The sequence below is a fragment of the Nanorana parkeri genome, unplaced genomic scaffold, assembly GCF_000935625.1.
Source record: "Nanorana parkeri isolate BGI_ZX_2015 unplaced genomic scaffold, ASM93562v1 scaffold2, whole genome shotgun sequence".
In the NCBI taxonomy this organism is placed as follows: Eukaryota; Metazoa; Chordata; class Amphibia; order Anura; family Dicroglossidae; genus Nanorana; species Nanorana parkeri.
The window spans coordinates 830,783-840,811 of record NW_017306270.1 but is presented as its reverse complement, the minus strand read 5'-3'; the positions used below and the strand labels follow the sequence as shown (position 1 = coordinate 840,811).

The following is a 10,029-nucleotide window of genomic DNA, read 5'->3' as shown; positions in this document are numbered from 1 at the left end:
GCATCAATGGATAGAAAATAAGGAATTAATGCAAAGGTTTTATTTAATCATTTTCATATTTAATGAGGGGAGGTGGAGGGAGCAACCAAAAAAGACTAAATATAAGCAGAATTAAACTTCAGGTTTAAGGGTATTTAAAGTGAGATTTATTTGAGTGGTTACCAGAAAATAATTAGAGGAGACATCTTCTATTGGTATTTTGTCCAATGACAACTGTCTAAATAAGGAGGTGCTTTCCTCTAAATTTGGAGAGATCCAAATCTAAATCCTTGAGAAGCATTGAGCAAAATAAAAAACACAAAACACAACGTGACAGGGGTTTTACCCTTGTTAAGGAAACTTAGTCATTAATAAAAAAAACAAGTGCAACTGGAACTAATTCACCTCACAGGGAAATGTATACAGGACATGCAAACCCTCAGGGCAAAAAACAGACAAGATACGGTGCTTTATGACTATGAAAACAATTTGCCATCTGTCATATTATCAGGAACTCACTGTAACGTAAAGTAGCACTAAAGCCAGCTGCAAGAACCTGAAAGAGACTGCCGCCCCCTGATGATGTGTAAGAGGGCATGCACAGTGTGGTGTAGATTGCCCCTAAACCTCCGGGGATGTGTGACACGAGAATCCCAAGAGTCTGCAGGCAGCTGGGGCTATGTCATTCTAACCTAGATGGGAAAGGCAGAAGCCGGGGCTATGTCATTCTCACTTTCATGAGAGAGGCGGAAGCTGGGGATACAATATTCTCAGCTAGATGGAAAAGGCGGAAGCTGGGGATACAATATTCTACCCTAGATGAGAAAGGCGGAAGCTGGGGATACAATATTCTACCCTAGATGGGAAAGGCGGAAGCTGGGGATACAATATTCTCACCTAGATGGGAAAGGCGGAAGCTGGGGATACAATATTCTCAGCTAGATGGGAAAGGCGGAAGCTGGGGTTACAATATTCTCACCTAGATGGGAGAGGCGGAAGCTGGGGATACAATATTCTCAGCTAGATGGGAAAGGCGGAAGCTGGGGATACAATATTCTCACCTAGATGGGAAAGGCGGAAGCTGGGGATACAATATTCTCCCCTAGATGAGAAAGGCGAAAGCTGGGGATACAATATTCTCACCTAGATGGGAAAGTCGGAAGCTGGGGATACAATATTCTCACCTAGATGGGAAAGGGGGAAACTGGGGTTACAATATTCTCCCCTAGATGAGAAAGGCGGAAGCTGGGGTTACAATATTCTCACCTAGATGGGAAAGGCCGAAGCTGGGGATACAATATTCTCACCTAGATGGGAAAGGCGGAAGCTGGGGATACAATATTCTCGCCTAGATGAGAAAGGAAGCATGAGCTATGCCATTCTCACCTGGATGAAAAAAAAGGTGGAAATACTTTTGCACAGCACTTTAGTCGATTCCTTCAAACACGGGTTATAACAACAAATTTTTCTGACATTTTGCTCCCACATCTCATCCTTTCCTGTAGGCCACTTCGCCAAACTTCCTGTTGCAGCGCACACATACTAATAACCGCAGTAATATTCATTTGTTTACAATAATCGGAACTACAGCCCCAATCATGCATAGTGCCAGCATGTCTTTGAGAAATGTAGTACATGTGAGGATGCTGCCTATGCACACACACCCTGTATTCCTCACCAGGGGTGTACACCTAAGGTCAACTACAAAAAGGCCGCACACGATGCTGCAAGCTGAAAAAGCAGAAAAGGGAAAGGAGATTGCAAAGGGAAGAAGCACACATTAGCAACGAGCCCACCAGGGAAATGAGCCCGCAAAGCAAACAAGGGGCCCGCAAGGAAAGAAGGAGCCTGCAAAAGGAAAGAAAGAGACCACAAGGTAAAGAAGCCCGCAAGGAAAGAAGGAGCCTGCAAGGGAAAGGTGCCACACACCCTGTATTCCTGTACAGATGGGCTGCACAGGATGCTGCAAGCGGAAAAAGCAGAAAAGGGAAAGGAGATTGCAAGGGGAAGAAGCACACATTAGAAACGAGCCTGCCAGGGAAATGAGCCCGCAAAGCAAAGAAAAGGCCCGCAAGGAAAGAAGGAGCCCGCAAAAGGAAAGAAGGAGCCCGCAAAAGGAAAGAAGGAGCCCGCAAAAGGAAAGAAGGAGCACGCAAAAGGAAAGAAGGAGCACGCAAAAGGAAAGAAGGAGCACGCAAAAGGAAAGAAGGAGCACGCAAAAGGAAAGAAGGAGCACGCAAAAGGAAAGAAGGAGCACGCAAAAGGAAAGAAGGAGCACGCAAAAGGAAAGAAGGAGCACGCAAAAGGAAAGAAGGAGCACGCAAAAGGAAAGAAGGAGCACGCAAAAGGAAAGAAGGAGCACGCAAAAGGAAAGAAGGAGCACGCAAAAGGAAAAAAGGAGCACGCAAAAGAAAAGAAGGAGCACGCAAAAGAAAAGAAGGAGCACGCAAAAGAAAAGAATGAAAGAGCCCGCAAAGGGAAAGAGCCCGCAAAGGGAAGGAGCCACCCTAAAAACAGAACGTTAAGGCAAAGCACAGGGAACAAGCATAAAAAGGAAGATTTTTCAAAAAAAAAAAAATAAATCCTCATACAAGTCTTTAGGTCTGAAGTAGAAATTGCTAAAAAAAGAACAAAATTCAGGCTTTGATATCACTTTATGACTTTTCAACATCTTGCCGAGAGCAAAGAAAGTGTGAAGACAGAACGTCACAAAGCCCATTTACCTCAACAGGTATCTGATCACATCCCAGGCGTCTCTGAGCGGCTCCAGATAAACTTCTATCCTCTTGTAAGCGACGACCAAGTTGAACAAGTCAAACGCCTGCGTCTTATTCGTAGCCTGAGGGGACTCGGGCCGAGAATCCGTCATCGTGGGACTGCTGTCTGACCAGCCAGTGCCGCCGGAACACAATGCATCCTTCTCCGTAGCTTGCATGCTGCGAGGGAGAACATAAGACCTGGTTACACAGTATGAACGTTACACCATTCCACTCCACCCAAGACATACACAAATGCTTTGAATATGTTGAACTGAAAACCTCTTCCTCGCCAAGCGCCTCATGAGCTTCCAAAGCATTTTCGGTAGTGCAAACACGACCGATCCGATCACAGGGAACTGGCGCACGGCGACAGATCCTTAATCTCGAAACGCAACCAAATATATGCTCAAAGGTCAGATCGGAGCCGACAAGCGACAGGATTATAGTGCATAACATAAACAAGGTTGTGTGGTTACTGCCCGCTCTCTATGGATGTGGGACGGGCTTGCTGCATAATTGCCTTTTGTGTCAGAAGAGCTGAAAGTAATTTGTAGGTGACGAGGACGCACCTCCCGTCTGCCTGTCACCTGCTGAAAGTTCCATTTCTGACCTGCCCGTCATGCAACATATAACTCTGCACAAGTGAAGTCTTTATACGGAAGCTTTTTGTTTGCATGCCTCTCTTTACCACAGGTATGGACAGAAGTAACACAGTGATAGGCAACCTTGGCACTACAAATCACATCATGCCTCTGCCACTGGGAGTCATGCTTGTGGCTGTCAAGAGTCTTGCAATGCCTCATGGGACTTGTAGTTCCAAAGCAGTCGGAGTGCCCAGGTTGCCCAGCCCTGCGGTAACATATATAAAGTTGGCGAATACTTTCTAGGTGTTATGACACATGGGCTAAATGTTGAACATTCGGTGCGCCAGTATGGTGTATACAGTAGAAAGGCATCATGGCACACTCACAAACCAGCATGTAAAACAACTTGTCTCACCACTAAGGACAATGACAGAGGTTTGGATACACGTCTTCTGCAAAGGATGTGTAAGCCGCACTGCCGCGCCAAGGCACCTCTTATAGTGCGGTCCTAACTCTAAACTATGAGAGTCTCCATCTTGGAGCACATGGGGCAGAAGATATCAAATTGGGTGCAGGCCTGTCAGGAGGACGCCCCACCTCCTTAAAAAGGTACAGAAACACACAAGGGATCCCGCACATCCCATTGGCAGCTGAGAAACCCCATGCGTCGCTGCACCAAATTGGTAAAGCAAAACAAACGACAAAACGCACTCAACAATTTGTATACGTCTACCTCTAAAAGCTGAACTCCAGGATATGAAAACACTAAGGCCTGGTTCACACCTGTACGTTTTGTAGCGCGCTCAACGCTCTACGAACGCTCGACAAAACGCTCAAACATGACAATCCCATTGTTTCCTATGGGTATGGTTCACACCTTGCCGTATTTCAGCCCGTCTGAACGCGCTACAAAACGGCCTACGCCTGAAAAGGTACAGGAGCTTCTTTGCGGCGTTTTTGTCGCGCGTTTCCATTGGGATACAGCCAAGTAGCCCTCGGAAACACGCGTTTGTCTTGCGTTTTTTTACCGCGAATCGCGGTAAAAACGTGTGTCACGTAACACGCGACAAACGCGCATATTCGATACGCCTAGGTGCGAACAGAGCCTAAATACAACATTCATGTGCATTATTACTGGATTCATAGTGAGCTTTGTGGATTTCAGATCTGTGCAGTAATCCAGTGTGAGACTTCCGGCCTTCCGCTTTAAAAAGTGACAGAGGTACTAACCTCTAACCCAAGGGGGGCCCTCCAGCTGTGCTCTAACTACCAATCCCAACATGCCTTTGCATGGGGCCAATCACAGGCACCGAGACATTTCCCCATCTCTGCAGCTGCGGACCGGGTGCATGTCTCAGTACCTGTGATTGGCCCTGCGCGCTGACGGCTTCCTGGCGGGCTCGGCACGAGGCACGAGGCGCTTGCGAACACGCCCGAGCCCATCACTACTTCTGGCTGGTGCTGCCGCTGTTCGCAGTAACCGTTCAGCCGACATTTTGGTTTTAAGTGCAGCGCATTATTAAAAATAGGATGCGTCCTTTTTTTCCTGTTGTGATGCGTCAATGACGATGTACGAACACAAACATAACATGAGTCTTGATGCCGTGGCAACAGGTATTCAAAAGCCTCGGTCAATGGACGTTAACCCTCTACTCCCAATTATAAAAAAAAATGCATGGGGCGCGATTCATAAAAACTGGAGCAGACAAACTCTGGTCCATGGCGACCAATCAGATCCTGTTTCATATTCAAAGCTTAAAAGGAGAACTATGGGGTCAGTGTTTTTCCCCATAGTTCTCCTTAGGGTAACAGGAGGACACAAACTAGTGTCCTCCCATTACCCTAAGCTCAGTATACGGCGAGCTACAGCTCGCCGTATACTGAGACGCCGGAGCGGATCCCGACATGGACGTCGAGATCCGCCCAGCTGCGTGAGTGACAGCTGGCTCTGCCTATCTAGAGGCAGAGCCAGCTGTACCCGCCCCCTCCCCCGTCCGTTCCGCCAGTCAGCGCTGGCAGATCGGAGCAGGGAGAGGGGAATCCAGCCCCTTCCCCTGTCACAGCAGAGAGCCGTGACAGGATCGAGAGGTGAGGGAACCCGGTATGTGTTCGCTCACCTCCCGATCTACTGAGCCGACATGTGACAGTCTCATTGTCACAGGTCGGCTAGAACTATGAGGTGAGTGCTTTTCTGAGCAAACTCAAGAGGAGAAGCTGATAGGATCTGGAGTAGTTGCCCAGGGCAACCAATCAGCTTCTCTTTCCAGTTTGTTCAGTTATGCTTTGAGGATCTGATTAGTCGCCATTGACAACTGCTCCAGATACCGTCTCCTCCAGTTTTTATGAATACCCGCCAATATGCATGCCAGAGCGCATAAAACAAAACACGCATTGATACAAGACCATACACCGGGCCTCATGTTAAATAAAATGCACCTCTGTACACATGCACACTGTGCAAATCTCTAAAGCAGGCCTGACCGGTCTCCAATTATCCGTGGAATGCTGGAATACCTGACATACAATGGATATGATGACGCCGCGTCAGGCTTGTCATGCAGCCAGCAGACCAGGCCGGGTTGGTGCTGTACTGAAAAAAAGTCAACAATCCCCTCCCCCGCCCCATAGACACAGAGAAGGTTGAACAACTTTACACAATAGGGCGAGCGGCCTCCCTTCAACAACCCCTTCCCTATGTGTGCATACAAGCTGTGATCCCTATTCTTCATACAATCCCATCTGACAGCCGGGGCCGCACTTGTCGCGTGCCAAGAGAACATAGACGCATACAAGACATCCATGTGCACAAGCATTACATGTATGTAGAGCCAAACGTTTGTTATTTTCAGTTGTAAATAAAGTCTGGAAGGGATAAGACCCAGATCAGGTGCCGTCTCTGACCCTCTGGGGAGATTTCCCCTTCACTTCCGCTCACGGAGAGGCAAAAGGAAGTGAGGGGAGATCTCCCTAAAGTCAGGGGGTGGGCAAACAGCGGCCCTCCAGCTGTGGTGAAACTACAAATCTCATGATGCCTCTGTCTGTGGGAGTCATGCCTGTGGCTGTCAGTGTCTAGCAATGCCTCGTGGCAGTGGCGTCACAAGGGGGTGCGGCCCGCGTGACACCATTAGAGAGGCGACACCAAAATGACTGACAGTCATTTTGGTGTCACCCCCTCTAAAAAGTTGGGCACTCTGTCATGGACCGAGTGCCCGACAGTGTCCGGAGAGAGGAGGGGACCCGGTGGCATACCTCATCCCGCCGGGTGAACTTCCCATCCCGTCAAGTAGAAGGGCGCGCATTGGTAATGACGTCACGGCTGTAAGATGACCACGCATGCGCGATGATGTCACGGCCGGGGTGTCACCCGGTCTCTGCTGCGGGTGACACCCGGCCTCGGGACGCCCCTCCCTCATGGGATTTGTAGTTCGGCAACAGCTGGAGGGCCGGAGTTTGCCTACCTCCGCCCTAAAGTGAACAAACTACACCAGGGGTACACAAACTCCGGCCCGCCAGCTGTGGTGAAACTACGAATCCCATTATGCACCTGCTTCCGGAAGCCATGTCTGTGGGTTTTTGCCATCTCTGTCCCTCTGGGGAGATTTCCCTTCACTTCCTGTCACAGAGAGAGGCAACAGGAAATGAGAGGAGATCTCCCCAAAGTCAGGGGTGGGCGAACTCCAGCCCTCCAGCTGTGCTGAAAATACAAATCCCATGATGCCTCTGGGAGTCATGCTTGGGGCTGTCATTCTTAAAGTTCCTCATGGGATTTGTAGTTCCACAACCGCTGGAGGGCCAGAGACTGCCACCCCTGCCCTAAAGTGAACACACTACACCAGGGGCAGACAAACTCTGGCCCTCCAGCTGTGGTGAAACTAGGAATCCCATTATGCACCTGCCTCTGAGAGAGTCATAGGCAAACTCTGACCCTCCAGCTGTTGTGGAACTACAAATCCCATGAGGCATTGCAAGACTCTGACAGCCACAGGCATGACTCCCAGAGACAGAGGCATCATGGGATTTGTAGTTTCACCACAGCTGTAGGGCCGTAGTTTGCCCACCCCTGCCTTAGAGTGTTGTCATGGGAACGTTTGTCCCCACTGGAGGAATATTCTCCACCTCTTGCTCTGGTGACAACTGAAAATGTATAAATGTCCTGACCAATGGGGACAAAGAGATGGGAGAATCTCCCCATCAGAAACACAGAGAGTGATAAAGACTTAACAGAGGGTCTAATCTTCCCCTACTCCATCCAAAACTAGAAAATTCCCTTTACACACACAGTACATTGAAAATGGAAAGACGCTGATCAGTTGCCATGGGCAACTGCCTCAGCTTTTGATAAATTCCCCATGAGGTATTTCCTTCAGTTGCCAATCCTGAATGCTTGGAGAGTATCAACATTAAAGCAAATCTATGGCTTTGCTGTAATCAGGGGTAGGCAACCTCGGCACTCCACAGCTGGAGTGCCGAGGTTGCCAAAGGAAACACCTCAAGGTAAATTTATCAAAATCTGGAGCAGTTGTCCACGGCAACCAATCAGCTTTTCTCTTTCATTTTCAAAGCCGAACTGAACAAAACTGACTGAAAAGAGAGAAGCTGATTGGTTACTATGGACAACCGCTCCTCCTGGTACTTCTGGGTATAGAAGATCATGCTACACAGTCATGTGACAGCGCCAGGCCAATCAGGGCTGTCCCATGATAGCCAATATCCCGGTGTAAACTAGGACGCGGGGGAGAGGAAGGCACGTTTATACCTCTGTGGATGTCTGCCATTAAAGTGAACCTGTTGTTTTGCCCTGAATGAGCAAAGGAGAAAATATTTACTTCAAAAAGTGTTTACAAAACGGATCACGTGTTTGCACATAAAGTTTTCACAAAATATATTAAACACGGATCTAGTGTTTACAAAACGGATCTAGTGTTTACAAATAGACTGTTGAAGGAGCCGGGTGAAAAATTGTCAGCCGAATAGTGACATCAGCTGCAGCCATTGCCCGGGTAGACAGTAGCCTGGCGGGGGAGATTTGTTCATCTGCATGGATGGAGGAACCCAGTAAGGCCCATTCGTGCCATGTGCGTTTACCTGTGCACCGCTGGTAAACACAATGGGGGAATTGATCAAAACTGGAGCAGATGCAATCTGGAACAGTTGCCCATGGCAACCAATCAGCATCTCTCTTCAGTTTGCTGAAATGAGACAGAGAAGCTGATTGGTTGCCATGCAAATCTGCTCCACATTTTGTCTGCTCCAGTTTTGATAAATTCCCCTCCCAATGACACACAGGGCACATTTGTTTTCTATGGTTTATGTGCGCACTACAGCGCTGCGCTTATGCACGTTAAAAACGCAAAGCTTTCACCCTTTAACGCCAATAAAATGCGTCTGAACGTAAACACGCGATGAAAAGAAAAAAAGTAAAACGTACAAATTGAGGCCACAACAGGAAGGTGAATGAGGTCAGAGGGAATGCACCTTTAAAAAAAACGTAAATACAAAAACAGAGATACACGCATTAAATGTAAGAGCGTATGAACGCAGGGCAACGCACGTGCATTTTGTACGCCGTTTTTGTGAACGTCTTAGTGTGAACGGGCCCCATTACTTTCTTCGTTCAGCCTGCATGCTAAATTAAAGAAATCTGTCTGTGTGTGGACAGCTTACAACGCAAGGCAGCGCTACACACACATCGCTGTCACAAAGCGTACACCAGCCGTGAGCTACCAACAGAGAGGAATTTATCAAAACCGGAGCAGACAGAATCTGGAGCAGTTGCCCATGGCTTCTCTCTTCAGTTAAGCTTTAAAAATGAGCGATGAAAGGTTGCCATGGGCAACTGCTCCAGATTCTGTCTGCTCCAGTCATTGGCGTCACGGGGTTCAGCCCTCAATGGGTGATATCATCAGAGGGGGTGACACCAACATGACTGACAGTCATGTTGGCGTCACCCCCTTCTAAAAGTCGGGCACTCGGTCATGGGCCGACAAGAGAGAAGGGTGGACCCAGTGGCATATCTGATCCCGCCAGGTAAATATCTCCTCCTCCCAACAAGATGGTCACCATGCGGCATCGCTGTGCATGCGCAATGATGTCACACCACAGACATGGTAACGCATGTGCGGCTGCTGTACAAGGTGACACCCACCCTGGTGCTGCCGCTGGCTCCAGTTACCCCCCGCTGACTTTTAGCATGCAGCCGTTGCGCACCCGGCCTGCTTTTCCGTGATTCGCTTGAACGCAAGTAAAACGCACCTAGAGGGGAATTAAGCAAAACCAGAGCAGGCTGAATCTGGAGCGGTTTCTCATAGCAACCAATCAGCTTCTCTCTTTCAAAGCTTCATTGAACAAATTTAAGAGCGCTGCTTGGTTGCCACGGGCAACTGCTTCGGATTCTGCTGCTCCAGTTTCGATATGTCCCTCCCCCCAACAGAAAAGGGTAGACAACCCGCAAATATGATGACAAAAGCCATGGGGAAGAAAAGGGCATAAAAACGCACGTAAACGCGTAACGATCTGCGTCAACTCACCCGTGTTTTATTCATTCGTTCTAACCACAAGCCCTGAAAGTCGTCATGGAGACGTCGTCTTCCCTCAACCGCGCAACAGCTGGATGTATACGCTGCGTGAACAGGTCAGAGACATTATGAATATAAATAAGTAACATGACCCTTCCTGCTACCCATAGAAAATCCCCCCCCCCCCAAAAC

The 10,029-nt window shown here is 48.5% G+C and overlaps 1 protein-coding gene across 3 annotated transcripts in view; it reads right to left on the bottom strand.

The window, feature by feature from the left end:
- Nucleotides 1-10,029, bottom strand: part of ZFYVE27 (zinc finger FYVE-type containing 27) — an 85,644-nt gene that overhangs the window by 75,309 nt on the left and 306 nt on the right. For all 3 annotated transcript variants that reach the window (XM_018558398.1, XM_018558477.1, XM_018558553.1), the window contains exon 2: nucleotides 2,703-2,915. In XM_018558398.1, the coding sequence (XP_018413900.1) occupies nucleotides 2,703-2,914 (212 nt within the window). In that variant the 5' untranslated portion in view covers nucleotide 2,915. The remainder of the gene's footprint in view (nucleotides 1-2,702; nucleotides 2,916-10,029) is intronic.